General features: G+C 42.5%; 1 protein-coding gene across 7 annotated transcripts in view; it reads right to left on the reverse strand.

Moving 5' to 3' along the window:
• Positions 1-236: 236 nt before the first annotated feature.
• Positions 237-16,797, reverse strand: part of PALM2AKAP2 (PALM2 and AKAP2 fusion) — a 249,477-nt gene continuing 232,916 nt past the window's right edge. For 6 of the 7 annotated variants that reach the window (XM_069962178.1, XM_069962177.1, XM_069962180.1 and 3 more), the window contains 2 exons: positions 11,476-11,651; positions 237-1,330 (listed from right to left, as the gene is read on the reverse strand). In XM_069962178.1, coding sequence (XP_069818279.1) covers positions 1,238-1,330; positions 11,476-11,651 — 269 coding nt within the window. In that variant the 3' untranslated portion in view covers positions 237-1,237. The remainder of the gene's footprint in view (positions 1,331-11,475; positions 11,652-16,797) is intronic. The other variant, XM_069962179.1, reaches the window with a different exon arrangement.

Genomic DNA, 16,797 nt, shown 5'->3' on the forward strand with positions numbered 1-16,797 from the left:
TTGATTCTTGATGCCTTCCCGTTCCGTGGGGAAGGTGGAGACAGCCCGAGTACTGCCTGGAAAACAGGGATACAGCTATAACCTAGGCTGTATCCCTGTTTTCCATGCAGTACTCTGTCTCCACCTTCCCCATGGAACAGGAAGGCATCAAGAATCAAATGACGAAGGTTCGAGAAGGTTCGAGCTCGAAGGAACCTGAAATTCCCGCTGTTCGATCAATTGTAGTAACCAGTCTGTGGTATTTCAAGAAAAAATTATTACAAATCACACCCTTAATATCATTGGCCTCAGTGGCAATTCTTTACAAAGTGTTTGGAAGAATACTCAATAAAATGGGCTACTTAAATTAACCATTTGTTGCCGTGGTTCAATAAAAAGCTTCTCTAAACTAGGGCAGTCTTTACTTTGGGTCTCTAACTGGTGCAACTTTACTTGCATGTGTTGGGGCAGTAACACTGGTGTAAACGTGTGTGTGTGTATGTATGTATGTATGTATGTGTGTGCACACATCTGTGTCTTTGCTTAAAGCTGTACTTATTTTAACAAAGGAAAAATAACCCTTTCCTCCCTGAGAGCCACAAATGTGAACATGCACACAGTTTGTGATTGTGCTTTAAATCTATAGGATATCTTGCCATTATATAACAAAACAAAGCTGTTTTTATGAATTAATTTGATATTGTAGCATTTCTGCAGAAATATATATATATATATATATTAATTCAAGATTATTTTTGTTCTTTGTAGCCAAGTGACTTTCCATGACCATGTCCTCCAGAACACCAAGGATAAATGGTGAATGAGTGGTAATTGTTTGTTGTACCCTGTATGTATTAGAATTTGCAGAGTAGACCCACAAGAGAGGCGATCCTTTATGGGGGTAGTAGTAGTGTTCCCAACATGCTGTGGTAAGATTAGGATATATAATTTCAAAAAGCAATTCGAAGCTGCATTTATAAAGTAAGCAATTGCATGGTATGTTTGGCTTGGCGCATAAGCCTTGCTGAACCGAAATGCGAGGGGTCAGCTTACTTTCCTACTGCCAGTGATCCATATTCTGAGAGTCCAAACCTTACATTACTACCAGTGCCCATCAGTTCAAGCCTTTTTTCTTTTAGTCTTTCTCATAAATGCGGTCTTCATTATCTCTATATGGATTTCAGAGGCTGCTTAAGTTTCAATAAATATGTGGTTAAATGATTCGTTTTTGGTTTCTTTATTTTCCATGAAAAAGTTCTTATTCATCCTCTTCACGGTTGGCATATATCCCTGCTTCCCAACGTAGTGCCAGTGCACTCTTCCTGCGACCTACTCTGACTGCTTCAAGGACCTGGAATAAGAAAATGTTATAGTTCATTACTGGTTCTGTATACAGCACACTTCATCAGGGATAGTTATCTACCGTCAAATGGATAAGTCCACAGCTCCAATAGCATTGAAACTTGAAGTGGATTTTACCTGTATTGATGTTTTAAGAATGCTACAATAATCTTCACGCTATTGGAGCTGTGGACCTTTTCCATTTGACTGTATCTGAATACCGGCCGACAGCCTGAGTTTGTTCTGTTTCCTTGCTCCTGTCTGGGAACCAGAACTGCACTTGGACAATATACAGACGGTGAGCTGACATCATCCTTTTCGTTTTCATAGATATGTACTGCTCACAATGGTACTTGACATTGACTAAAGCCCCAATCAACATTTCTGTATTAGTAAGATCTGAACAAAATATATGCAGAACCACAATAGAGACCAGTTATAGTATTATCACAAACAAGGCTTTAACATTGCTATAATGGCTTGATGTTCCTGTAAATGTACCTGTAACCTGTGGTTAGTATAAGGCTCTTTACATTAGAAGATCATCCAGATGCCCAAACCACATGGTATTCACTCTGACAGTGCCAACTATAATCTGGAAGGAATTTTCCAAACATTCTCCCCACATGACAAACTCCACATAAAGTACATGAAGACGTCTAATCCTAATAACTCAATTCATGCACCTTAGCTGGCAGTGTGCTGTTTACAGGCCATTGTACATACACACTTATCAACGGAGAACATGTAAATGTTTTGTTTTAATGGATTAAACTCATGAAAGACACTGAGAACCCAGCTGTGTATCCCAAGTGACATAAGGATACTTTATCACCTCCTATATGGGAATTAAACATTTAACCCAAAAATGTATGTTTTATATGCAAACATTACATTAGGTTCAATAGCTTCCATTATCTTGCAGCTCTTGATATCTAACTTGGAATGGGACACACCAGGAACTATATTTACATTTCTAATACTGGCCATATACACCAGAAAAAGATAGGATTAGCAGACTATGTATGGGGGCCTCCAGACTAGGCAGATGTTGGGGGAAATAATGAACAGCTTATCCCCATCCTACTTTTATAATAGCATGCAAGTTCTGCCAAACCAGGTGAAGGGAGAGATGGGAGAAATAGTTGTTCATCCAACATATGGCCAATTTAATGCTACTGATAATTCAGTTTGACAAAGAAATTAGTTTGCACATATCAAGCAGCCTATGACTGTATCTATTGAACTAAGGATTCACAATAGAATTATAAACAATACAGACAAGAATATAAAGCCCTGGAAATGTAAAGAGGCTTCACATATCTTAGCTGTGTCACACCACAACATTAGGTACCCTTGCGGTATAGGTCCACTAGACAGCTTAACCTAGCTTGCACCAATATGTATACCAATGTGTATGTGTATATATATATATATATATATATATATATATATTTATGTATGTGTGTGTGTGTGTGTGTGTGTGTGTGTGTGTGTGTGTGTGTAATACAGTGGTATGCAAAAGTTTGCACCCCCACCATTTTTTTTTATTTGCAGCTTTTACATTTTCAAGAAACAAAACAAACAAAGAGAGGCTAGAAGTAAAACCTTGGGCATCCTGCATGGCTAGTACCTAGTAGCACCCCCTTTAGAAAGTATCACAGCTTGTAAACACTTTTTTTGTAGCCAAGAGGGTTTCAATTCTTGTTTGAGGGATTTTCATTCTTCCAGTTCTGTGAGATTCTTGGGCCATTTAGCAAGCAATGCACTTATTAAGTTTGTCCACAGATTTTTTATGATGTTCAGAGTAGGAAACTGTGATGGCCATGGTAAATGGCCACCCCATGCTTAGTGGTTGGAGTGGCGATCATTTCATGAAATTCTGTGACCTTTTTTTTCTCCAAACATATCTTTGCTCATTGGGGGAGATGTATCAAAGGGTGTAAAATATAGACTGGTGTTAACTTCCCACAGCAACCAATCACAGCTCAGCTTTCATTTTACCAGAGCTGCAAGCTGAGCTGTGATTGGTTGCTGTAGGCAGTTTACAACAGTCTATATTTTACACCCTTTGATAAATCTCCCCCTTTGTGTCTAGAGTTTTTACGCTCATCGGTCCACAGAACTTGCTTCCATGATGTATCAGGCTTCTTTAGATGTTGTTTAACAAACTTGCAAAATTAAATTGTGAGCTGTGCACACAGCAGAGAACAGTGCTTAGCAGTGATTGTTTATTATGTTACCCCTGCCCCTGCCAGCTGACAAATTTCCTAAATCGCTGCACTTCTCCAGGGATACTCCAGCGAAAAGGTTCTTCCCAGTAATTGAAACACATTACAAAGTTATATACTTTTATAATATGCTTCAATCACCTATCTGCCCCCATTCCCTATCTTTCCCTCCCCTTAATCCCCCACCAGGAAGTGAAGTAAACTCATTCTTACCTAATGACTGTTGACCCCAGGCTTTTCTGTGGCAGCCATTTTGTGACAATGACATCATCAAGAGGGAGGCGGGTCTAAGCCCTACTAAGCCAGCCTCTCTTTGTCAGATGACACAGGTTGCTCAGCTCTGATTGGATAAGCAATCTGTAAGCCATCAAACAGTTTTACAGAGTCAGTTAGACATTGCAAGAGACAAAGTGCATCATGGGAAAGCCCAAACCAGGAAGCTAAGAAAAAAATGAAGACCAACTGGAGCTTTAGGGACCTGTTTTTTTTTATCAGCGCAAGAGAACACATTTAGGGTATAAACCCACACACCGTATATGCAGCGTATTTACTGCTGCGATACGCAGCAAACTCGCAGCAAACTCGCAGCAGATTAGATCTAAATAACTGAACACAGCATGGGTGTGGGTTTATACCCTTAAGGTCTAAGACCTTGGATCTACTTGGATTTTTCCTTTCCTTTCTTACTCTAAAAGTGTGCAAAACCAAAATAATACACTGATATTTCTTAAAATGTAGAAAAGCGTGTTTCATCTTTAATGTTATGCCATTTGGAGACTGTTTCATCTTTAACGCGAATCTGCGCCACCACCCTCCCAGCCACTGGTGCCTTTACTTAGCTGTAATAAAACAAGCTCGGTCCTGTGGGTCTAAATCCCTGCTAGTACTGTTATTTTCTTAAAAAACTATTTTTAATCCTGGACCCATGGTCAAAGAGGCAGGACGTAGAACTGCAGTGCCTAAGCGTGCAACACCTCTCTGCAACTGTTCCCCACCTTTCTTCTCTTCAAATACGCCCCTCATCACTCTAATCTCCTGTTTCATTGCACCTGCACCAATTAACCTCATAATAGCACATGCACAGGACTAGCAGTGTGACCAGGCCATAACCCAGCACAGAGGCAGTGCTGAAGAGAAGAGAGGCAGGGAAGCAGCAAAGAAATGCATTTCAGGCCTACGGCACTGCAGCATTAGGCCAGCCTACAGTGACCCCACTGTCCAGAATTAAAAATGTTTTTGTTTCGTTTTTTAAAGAAAAAAACGGCACCAGCAGGGATTTGGATCACAGGACTGAGCTTGTTTTATTACCAGCTAAACGGGTATGATCTTTTTGAGGGGTGCACAGTTTAACTCTTCACAGTACATAACAGTCATTTTTACCAGGGGTGCCCAAACTTTTGCATGCCACTGTGTATGTATTTTACTGTTCAAAAGTTTTATGCGGGTGTGGAAAGAATGCTGCAAAGTAAAAATGCTTAAAAAAATAGAAATGTTAATAGCTTATTTTTATCAATTAACAAAATGCATAATCAGTGAATAAACAGACCAACCTTTGCCTTCAGAACAGCATCAATTCTTCTAGGTACCCTGGCACAAAGCCCGGGATTATGTAGGATTATAGTCAAGTGCATGATTATCCAACTATACCAAACAGGTGATAATGATCGTCACTTTCATAGGTAGGACGAAACACAATCCATATAACACAGAGTTGGGAGTCAAACCCACACCATGCCCAGCATTTGCCAGCTGCTCTATGAAGATGACACCTGCCTGTAATGGCCAGCATTAGAAATCACTCAAAAGCCCATCATTTAACTGTCTAAATGCTGTAATCCATAGCAATCACTGCATTTAAACAGTTTTGGCACGCATCATTAGTGATCAGGAGAATCAATTGATTTTTTTCCCCAAAGAATAAAAAATACACATACCAATGGGACCGAGGTACTTCCCCCCATACCATAGGTTCCAGCTGCACCAGTCTAATGTTTGGAGAAGTCTGTCCAGAAGTGGCTTTCATGAAAGCCATACTTTTGACATGTAAACTCAACTATACACTAAAACTCTCTGGGCTGATGACCTAAAATTTGAAATGTTTGCCTGTAACTATAGGCAGTTTGTTTGCTGAAAGAGAGGAGAGAAGTACAATGATGAGTGTCTGCAGCCAAGAGTGAAGCACGGTGGAGGTTTGTTGCAAAGTTCAGCAAATGGAGTTGGGGATTTAGTAAGAATTAATGGTGTCCTTACTACCGAGAAATACAGGCAGATATTTATCTGTCTGATTAACTCCAAATTTATTCTGCAGCAGGACAATGACCCTTACAATACAGCCAATGTCACTAAAACTTCACCTGTCTGGGATTACTTAAAGGGGTTATCCAGTGTGGGGGCACTCACCTCCCCGGTTCCAGCGGCGGGTCACTCATCATGGAGCTCCGGTGCCCGCTTCCCGGCCGCTTCCCGGTGTCTGACGCCGCCCGAGATGCTATGTCTCAGGGCCGCTCAGCCACTCAGTGAAGGAGGTGGAATCCGTTTGAAGTCCGCACGGATCCCGCCTCCTTCACTGAGTGGTTGAGCGGCCCTGAGACATAGCATCTCGGGCAGCGTCAGACACCAGGAAGCGGCCGGGAACCGGGTACCGGAGCGCCGCGATGAGTGACCCGCGGCTGGAACCGGGGAGGTGAGTGGACGTCTTTTATTTCAGCCACCTCCTCCCCGAGCCCCCAAAAAAGTGCCCCCATGCTGGAGCACCCCTTTAAAGAGACCGAAGTACATGAGCAAGCCTACATCCACAGAAGAAATGTGGCTAGTTCCTTAAAATGTTTGCTGTTCAGAGGGAATGGGATGGTCACATGAAATATTGATCTCATTTAAATGTCTGTTCTGTTTAATCACTTTTCATTTTCTTAATTGATAAAAAAAAAATACTATTCACTTCTATTAAAAAAAAAACATTATGCTCACTTGACTACAAGTTTTACCCAGTAAGATATATATATTAGAATTGAGCAAACTTTGAGCACACTCAGGTGGCTGCTGAAGATGGATGCAGCCCTAAGGAGACCAGGAAAACATAGATGCAGCCCACTGTGTGTATGTTTTCCTAGCCTCCCTAGGGCTGCATCTAACTTCAGCAGCCACCACTAATCAAATGCCACAAGCTCAGGTTCAGAGAAACCCCAGTGTGCTCGAAGTTTGCTCAATTCTAATTATATATATATATATATATATATATATATATATATATATATATATATTAAACCTGCTGGAACATGCTTTTACAGACTTTAAAAAATGACACAAATGACACAGACATCACAAAAATAATGACAAGGGATCATGCACAGAAGAATATGCATGCAACTGTGGGAATACAGTCAGGTCACAGGTACCTCAGTAGTAACTCTGTAAGACAGTAATTTACAGGTGTACTGGTGAGAGAGAAGGAAAAGAAGAGAATTAGTACACTAGACTCTGACAGACAAGAGATACAGTAAAAGCAGCACATGGATGGTATTTCAGATGTAAGACAATTGGTTAGTACAGAAAGCTGTATAATAATATCCCTCTCCATTGTGTTGTGTAACCGCTCTAGCAACTTACTATTACTATTCTATTCTAAGAACATAAACCTGACCTTTTAAAGGACCATTGTTCACAATTAAAGAACTGGTTTCTCAAAATATTTCCAAAAGAATACAATCACCTCTACAATTTCAACCATGGCTGGCGTAATGAGAAAAGTCTTATCACATAAAATACAGATTGACAACAAAAGTAAAAGAAAAAATCTACAAAGGTAAAGACATAAACATAGTTTGTGAAGCAATATACAACAATAAAACAATATACAACACTTGGAAATTTTTCATCTTGACACTCAAATGTGCACATAGCTCTCTTCTATGTTTTTTTTTCTCTGTATTATTGTGTATGAATGTACATATGATGTTAGTGATGATGGTCATCAGCTATAGCTGTCCTTAAAGAAGGTGTGATATATGAAGATGAGGTCCAGCAATTAGTAAAAAAGGGGTTAAAATAGATCTGCCTGAATGCATTGTTAGCACAGACAATACTTAGGAATGATGTCAATGAAAAGTTAGCCAACAAAGCACAAGCTCTATGAATCTATGTAAAAGCAAGTCTGTGAATAAATAGCGAAAAACCCCTATTTACACTAAACGTCAAAGGTATTGGGCCTCACTTCTTAAAGGGGTTGTCAAGTGAAAATCTTTTTCTTTTAAATCAACTGGTGTCAGAAAGTTATATAGATTTGTAATTTACTTCTATTAAAAAATCTCAAGTCTTCCCATACTTATCAGCTGCTGTCTTGCAGGAAGTTGTGTTTTATTTTGAGCCTGACAGTGCTCTCTGCTGACATCTCTGTCCCAGACAGGAACTGTCCAGAACAGGAGAGGGTTTTTTTATGGGGATTCCCATAGAAAGCCTCTCCTCTATAGAGTTCCTGTCTTGGCCAGAGATGTCAGCAGAGAGCACTGTGTCAGACTCAAAATAAAACACCATTTCCTGCAGGACCTACGTCTGATAAGTATGGGAAGACTTGAGATTTTCTAAAAGAATTAAATTACAAATCTATATAACTTTCTGACACCACTTGATTTGAAAGAAAAAGATTTTAGCTGGACAACCCCTTTAATCTTTGAATTCAGGTTTCGGTCAGTCCCAGTCCCACAGGTGTATAAAAATTAGGCACCTACCCATGCATTATTCCTTTACAAACATTTGCGAAAAAATGGGTAAATCTAAAGAGCTCAGTGAACTCCGGCATGGTACTGTAATAGAATGTCACTGCTGCAACAGGTCAACTTGGGAATTTTTTTCTGGATGAACTGGGAGTGGTATTATTAAAAAGCAACTCAGCCTTAAGGTGCAGATGACATAAAATTACACTGCCAACACGCTTTGGACCCCATACCTGTAAAGCTCCAAACCTTGAATCATAAACTGTGCACTGGGAGCATTGTGACATGGGTTTCATGGCTAAGCAGCTGTAAGCCTTAAATTACCCTGCACAATGCCAGGTGTGGAGGAAAGGTGTGAAGCACTCCATGGCCGTTTCTAGGGGCGGGCGGGCGGGCGGGCCGGGCGACCGCACGGGGCGCTGGTGGCACCCACAGGACGTCACTTATCAGCACGCACCGCTGGCCGTCAACCCACCCGCCCCATCACCTGGTCTGACCTCCCCTTGCAATCAGCTGCCCGGAATGTCCGCCGGACCGAAGCTCCGCCCCCTCGAACCGAAGCTCCGCCCCCTCGGACCGCGCTCTTCTCAGCCGAGCCGGGGACTCATCACCTGATCAGCGACTGCTGCCCCCTCACACATCTTCTTCCTCAAGCAGGCGCAGTGACGTGATATCACTGCGCCTGGAGGAAGAGGATGTGTGCGGGGGCGGCAGCGGCAGTGGCCTGCTTGCTCCTCGCAGGCTGGAGGAGAAGAGGAGACAGGGACCCAATCTATGTATGAAGGTGAGTATAAGGTTGTTTTTTTTTGTGTTTGTGTGTGTTTGGTAATTGGGGGGGGGGGGGTTTAGAGCACAGGGGGAGATTATTACCATTATTACTATGGGGCAGACCACGGGGGGGGGGGTTATTAATGTGAGGACAGCATGGGGGTGATTTTTACTATGGGGAGCAGAGCAGGGGGGGCTTATTACTGGGAGGGGCACAGGGGGGATTATTACTGTGGGGACAGAGCACAGGGGGGATTATTACTGTGGGGACAGAGCACAGGGGGGATTATTACTGTGGGGACAGAGCACAGGGGGATTATTACTGTGGGGACAAAGCAAAGGGGGATTATTACTGGGGGGCACAGGGGGATTATTACTGTGGGGACAGAGCACAGGGGGGATTATTACTGTGGGGACAGAGCACAGGGGGATTCTTACTGGGGGGGCACAGGGGGATTATTACTGGGGGGGGACAGAGCTCAGGGGGGATTATTACTGTGGGGACAAAGCAAAGGGGGATTATTACTGGGGGGCACAGGGGGATTATTACTGTGGGGACAGAGCACAGGGGGGATTATTACTGTGGGGACAGAGCACAGGGGGATTCTTACTGGGGGGGCACAGGGGGATTATTACTGGGGGGGGACAGAGCTCAGGGGGGATTATTACTGTGGGGACAGAGCCCAGGGGATTATTACTGAGGGGGGGTGGGCACAGGGGGATTATTACTGTGGGGACAGAGCACAGGGGGGATTATTACTGTGGGGACAGAGCACAGGGGGGATTATTACTGTGGAGACAGAGCACAGGGGGATTATTACTGGGGGGGCACAGGGGGGATTATTACTGTGGGGACAGAGCACAGGGGGGATTATTACTGTGGGGACAGAGCACAGGGGGGATTATTACTGTGGGGACAGAGCACAGGGGGATTATTACTGGGGGGGCACAAGGGGATTATTACTGGGGGGGACAGAGCTCAGGGGGGATTATTACTGTGGGGACAGAGCACCGGGGGGATTATTACTGAGGGGGGTGGGCACAGGGGGATTATTACTGTGGGGACAGAGCACAGGGGGAATTATTACTGGGGGGGCACAGGGGGGATTATTACTGTAGGGACAGAGCACAGGGGGGATTATTACTGTGGGGACAGAGCACAGGGGGGATTATTACTAGGGGGGCAAGCACAGGGGGGATTATTACTGTGGGGACAGAGCACAGGGGGATTATTACTGTTGGGACAGAGCACAGGGGGGGTTATTACTGGGGGGGAAGCACAGGGGGGGCAAGCACAGGGGGGATTATTACTGTGGGGACAGAGCACGGGGGGATTATTACTATAAGGACAGAGCACAGGGGGATTATTACTGTGGGGACAGAGCACAGGGGGGATTATTACTGTGGGGACAGCACAGGGGGGATTATTACTATATGGAGGCACAGCAGGGGACATTACTACTATATGGAGGAAAAGCAGGTAGCAGAGGATGCTACACATACAGGGGACAACCCACATAGCTACTGACTTTACTGCACATGACACAAAAAAGTAGAAGTTGTAAAAGTGCGGAGCCTAAAATGTTTGTCTGGCAGGTTCAGAAGAAACGAATTGTAGCTGCAAGAAATCATCATGGTGGTCTGGGCCAGATGGAGAGGAAAAGGAAAGTGACACCTCAGAAGAAGACGTCACCTGTGAGTCAGTGAATGACTTTTTTTTGCCCCAAGTTGAAAAGGGTTTTTAGCTTTTAGCAAGATTCGCCCTGTAGTTCAAATTACCTAGAAACGGCCCTGGAAGCACACCATCACTGGACTGTTCCAGCATGACTATGCCCTAGAGCAAAATTAAGGATTGTTGGATTGTTGGATTGTTGGATTGTTTAGTGTGGAACAACTTTACTGCCCATACAGAGTCCTGACCCCAACCCTATCCAGCACCTTCCCATAGAACTAGAACATAGATTGCAAACCAGGCCCTTTCGTCCAACATTAATATCCGACCTCACAAATGCTCTACTGGATAACTGGGAAAAATTCCCATATATACACTACAAAAATATTCCCAAAAGGATAGAATCAGTTATCACTAGAGGGGGGGGGGGCAAACTCCATAATAGTGGCTACAGATATAGAGTGGGATGTCCTAAGAGGAGCACTTGGCACTTGAATTTTTTATTCAGTTCCTACAATGAAACACTAAGCAGTGCTTAGAACAATGGGCTATTGCCCTCCTCTTGCTATGGACCCTTGGGCATAATGCTTAAACTGCCAGTCCACCCACAGGGTAGAGCGCATTAAATAGCACATAAATACTAATGGATATCTTTGCATTACTGTATTTGGCCTGCTGTTTTCTCAGATGGAAAAAGGTTTATGCAAAAATTAGCATGTGTTATGGAGATATGCAGAAGAGGTAGGCAGAAGCATAACAGATGAGGAAAACTTACACTCGAATCATCCATTCGGTCACGTCTCTTACTTTTATGGCTCTCATAATCTTCCATAAGTGTTTGCATGAGATTTTTAGGACGAGATCCAGCGGGATCTTCTAACTGAGGATCAATTTGTACAGGGGGACTTTCAGCTTTTGGTGAAGATGGAGATTTTACTTTCTCTATTTTACCTGCAAAGATAAAAGTAGCAATAATATTAAAAGAAGTATTCAATGTAATAGCGGATACTAATGGGAAAGATTAATCCAGAAGCATCTAACCTGCTATGTCCCTACAGAGCACAGGGTGCTGAGGATGAGGCTAATTTTCTCACCTTGTTCCTCAGCGCTGTTCTGGGGATATTTGTAGTTTTATACATAGGCTATTTAGGTGGTTTGGTGCACTGTGGGCAGGACTACCATCTGATTCAGCCGGTCAGCCTATCCCTTCTAATGAATATTAGCAGAGCAGAGCCCCAATATTCATTAGGATGGACGAGCCGGCCGAAGGGAATTAGTGCACTAAGGGCAGTAGCCCTGACCAAAATGATTTAATAGCATATTATTAACCTACAACTATCCCAAAAACAACTGCTGAGGATCAATGTAAGAAACTTACCTTCATTCTTAGCGTCTTGTGTGCTACAGGGTCATATCAACAAGATAGATGCTTCTGCTCTAAAGATAAAAATGGAGTGGCCGCATGTATGTGTGATTTGCTGCTCCATTCCAAGGTGCAACTTGGGCCTCTGTTCCATAGGTTTCCATTATAATTCCATTCACTGCTACTTTAGCAGTAAGAGCAGAGGTAAAGGAGCAGATGGCACGCTGCAAAGCACTTCTTCCCCTTCGCTCTAGTGATTGTGGGGGTCTCGCCCCCCCCCCCAGCCTTGTTATGACGTGTCAGAAGTTTCTTGTGATAATAGGTAGGCTTTAAATGGGTTGTAAATGAATAAGAAAACATAGCTGCTTTCATGCCACAGTGCCTGGGATTGCAGTTCACCTCTATAAGTGAATGTGCTGAGCTGCACTGTCACATGTAGCTTTTGGACAAGTGTGGCACAATTTCTTGTTAGACAGGCTTTTCCAACCTTTGGGCTATGTTCTCACAACATATTTTTTGGGCCATTTGAGTCCAAATGATGGCCATTATTTCATCATGACAGCCGTCATTTGTACAATAACAGCCGTCATTTGGAGCCAAATGGACAAAAAAAGACATTGTGGGAACATAGCCTTGGTCTTTAACAAATTAAAATACTAGCAGATTGGTATATCCTTTAACTTATACTCCCCTCTAATTAGCTATATGGTAAATGTTTTTTTTTCAATTTACTGCTAGTAAATAATTTATATGCTCAGAAAGTGTACATAGTTCCCCCATAGAATCCATGGTCTAAGTGCACAAATGCAGAGGATTCCTTTTGGGAGGGTTTGAACGCAGGTTTAGGCTATGTTCAGACAACGGGCGTTATTCATAAACGCCATAACGCCTTTTTGTTGCCAAATGATGTCTACCCCAAAAAAACAACTGTCATTGTGATGACATAGCTTTAAAATGATATCTCCACCAGATGCTACATTTAGGCTATGTCCCTACTACTGGAAAGGGCTAGCACTTAATAGAAAAAGGCGGCCATCTATTTATATGCCGGCCAATTCCCGTAGTGGGAACGTAGCCTCAGGGTGTTCACACACAGTATATGAAGGGGGATGAAAAATACTTTGCATCACAAATACGTGTTTACTTGTGTATTTTCCATGTGTACATGTGTTGTACACGTCTATACATAATATTTGAAAAAAAAATGATTTACATAGTGCCAACATATTCTGTAGCACTTTAAAATTATGGAGCTAAATACATTGATAAAAATACAGGGCGACCTTTCATTGTTATCTTCATGTAGAGAACTAATTTGCTATTCATGACATCACTAACAAGGCTTATAAAATATAGCGTCTGGAATTTGTAGTGCTAAAACTGCAATGGAAATACCACATGGTCATTTTATAATGTTATCATTTTTTCCTCATATTTAGGGCCTGAATAAAACCATTGCTTTTCCCTTTATAACAATTGACCACTAGGTGTCACCCTTCTAACATAGAAACAACTATTTATTCTAGAATTCAGCCTGAGGAGTTACCATTTACAGTGGGTATATCATATCACTAACTTTGGATGGTCTCAGTCCAAAAAGGTTTTGCTTCTTTAAGGGATCTATAACAGATATATGTCTTAAAGGGGTAGTTCACCCAAAAAATTTCTTTCAAATCAACAAAGTGCCAAAAAGTGCCAGAGATTTTTAGTTTACTTCTATTAAAAAAGTCTTCCAGTAGTTATGAGCTGCTGTATGTCCTGCAATAAGCGGCATTCTTTCCTAATTTGTTGGTGAACTACTCTTTTAAAATGGTCTGTCAGCTAGCACTACTGACCATTATAGGTTACCTGTGAGTTAAACAAACATCTGACATATATCTAAGCCATGTTGTGTGATCATTTTTGCACAATACTTTCAAATATTTGCACAAAACACGGAAAGGGTGCCATAGATGCTCCTGGATGGGGGAGTCGTGTGGTGCCGTGGTTGGCTTATGGGGGACCCAGGCCCCTTTTTTTGCACAGGTGCCCTATGCAGTCTGTGTCCACCCCTGCAGTAGATTGTTATTGCTTTAATAAGATTAAAGATTGTTAGTAAGATTAAAATATTTAAGCTGATGTTTTATTGGAAATACAGGAAAATTGTAATGAATCCCGTCCTAAGACATTACTCCTTGAATTGTAGGATTGGGATGAAGGCAGCACATTTTAATATTGTTATTTTGAGCAGGAACCAGGGTTGTGGAGTTGGTAAGCCACAGCTCCGACTCCAACTCTGACTCCTGAATTTTATCAGGGACCGACTCGGACTACTTTAAAAAAGTACCTATTTGTGACAACATGTCTAGGTCCATATGCATACCTACAGTATCTATACATCAAACAAAAAGGGTGAGTGGTGCGGTGGTCACGGACACGGTATATGAATAATATGTAGTAACTATAGTCGGCAATTAAGTGATTTTTACTTATTCATGGTGTAAGTTTAAAGGGGTTATCCAGAGCTACAAAAACATGGCCTCTTCCCCCCACTCTTGTCTCCAGTTCAGGTGTGGTTTGCAATTAAGCTCCATTTTAAACCCCACCCAATCTGGAGACAAGAGTGGTGCAAAAGTGGCCATGTTTTTGTAGCACTGTATAATCCCTTTAAGTGTCTAACATGCCCAGTGCTTTTTGTGTGTAAATTACCTAATTCACATATAAAAGCTCCATCTATTTTTGAGGATCTACTATTTAACGTAATGATTAGAGATGAGCGAGCCGGGTTCGGGTTCGAGTTGATCCGAACCCGAACGTTCGGTATTTGATTAGCTGGGGCTGCTGAACTTGGATAAAGCTCTAAGGTTGTCTGGAAAACATGGATACAGCCAATGACTATATCCACATAGCCTTAGGGCTTTATCCAACTTCAGCAGCCACCGCTAATCAAATGCCGAAAGTTCGGGTTCGGATGGACAAAGATATAAAGTAGATTCTTCTGTGTGTGCAGTGGGTGCAGCCAGACTCCAGCCACCATGTCCTGAACAACTCAGAAGTAGACTAGATGGAGCAGGTGGTCTTTTTCTGCTGACAATCTTCTATGTTTCTAACTAAATATTCACCATACGCAAAGAAAAACTGCTAAAAATGCCAGATACAAGTGATATAGAGACCACACATAGGCCCAGATTTATCAGCTCTCTGTCAGCGTCCACGCTCCTAAATCCACTCCAGTCATAGAAATCATCACCTGTGAGAAATCACCCCCCCCCCCCCACTCCCCCGCAAGTCACTTGATGTAAATGCACTTTAATCACTTACATGGAGGGGAGGCAGCACATTAAGAATATGGGGGGGGGGGGGGCAAGCATATTTATTGCACGGGGGTCCTCTATAGTCTGTGTCCACCTCTGTGTTAGATTAACACCTCAAACAACAATTATAATACATATCCTCTGGGATACGGGGTCTTACTCTCCATGAATAGAAAGGCTTTCTGAACACTGCTTGTTAAGTCATTACTCATTCATCGTAAAGTCTGTTATTGTTTACTGCGGCCAAGGTATTCCTTGTCACTATGAAGCTGCCAGTATTAATGAACAGTAATCCTAGATTAACTGCACTCATAGAGGACATACTTGGCACTAGAAGACTGGCTTCACATTTTGTTGATGGCTGTTTTTCCCACTTCACATTAGTTCAATGTGCGTTTATCCACTGGAGCTTTGTAGAAAAGCCTCTATTGAGAGGAGATTTCGCTGACAATACTTATGTACATAACATGCATTTGTTTTGTGCTCTCTTTCCCAGTGAGCTAATTGGGTTGTAATTTCCAACAGATGGCATGGACCCAGCCAGAGGATAGCATGAAATGCAGGAGGTGCAAGCCTTTCATCGGAACATCAGAAAGTATATATATATATATATATATATATATATATATATATATATATACACACACACACACACACATATATTTTACAATGTCATTCCTACTATAGTCTTCTGCAAAATCACCTGTCTATCTAAAGAGTATGGGGGCTTCACACTCTCCTCCAACAGATAAGGGGGGAGAGAAAGGTTAGAAATATTACATGTCAACTGCCTGACTCTTTTGTTCTCAGGGTGATAAGCTGCTTCCAGAGCTGATAGTGGCTTAACTCTCCTCTTTCTATTGAGAAGTCATATGTAAATGCCGGCCGGAGCATACATTACCCGCTCCACACTCTGGCTTGCTTCAGGGATTCCCAGCTGAACGTCTCACTCAGCCAATAGGTGGCTGCTGCAGGGAAGTGCACTGATTGGCTGAGCGTGACGTCCAGAAGGTGGGAAGCTTACGAATCAATCCGGATTGTGGAGCAGGTAATGTATGCTGCGGCTCGCGGGGGGTTCACAGGTTGGCATTTACATACTCACAGCAGGATGACAATGACGCTGAGAGTATGGTTTCTAATAGAAACTAATAGGCAAGGGATCTGCAGTGGATTTCACTGTCAATTCGCAGCAAGAAATCTGCTGCGGATCAGGTACATGTGTACATACCCTTAAGGTATGGATAAATTGCCATGTTAAATAAGTCCTGTGAAAGTTTTTTATTAAAGTATTGTATTGCCCCCAAAAGTTGTACAAATCACCAATATACACTTGTTATGGGAAATGCTTAAAAAGTGTTTTTTTTCCCTGCACTTACTACTGCATCAAGGCTTCCTTTCCTGGATAAAATGGTGATGTCACGACCCGACTCCCAGAGCTGTG

The sequence above is a fragment of the Dendropsophus ebraccatus genome, chromosome 3 (assembly GCF_027789765.1).
Source record: "Dendropsophus ebraccatus isolate aDenEbr1 chromosome 3, aDenEbr1.pat, whole genome shotgun sequence".
NCBI classification, from domain to species: domain Eukaryota; kingdom Metazoa; phylum Chordata; class Amphibia; order Anura; family Hylidae; genus Dendropsophus; species Dendropsophus ebraccatus.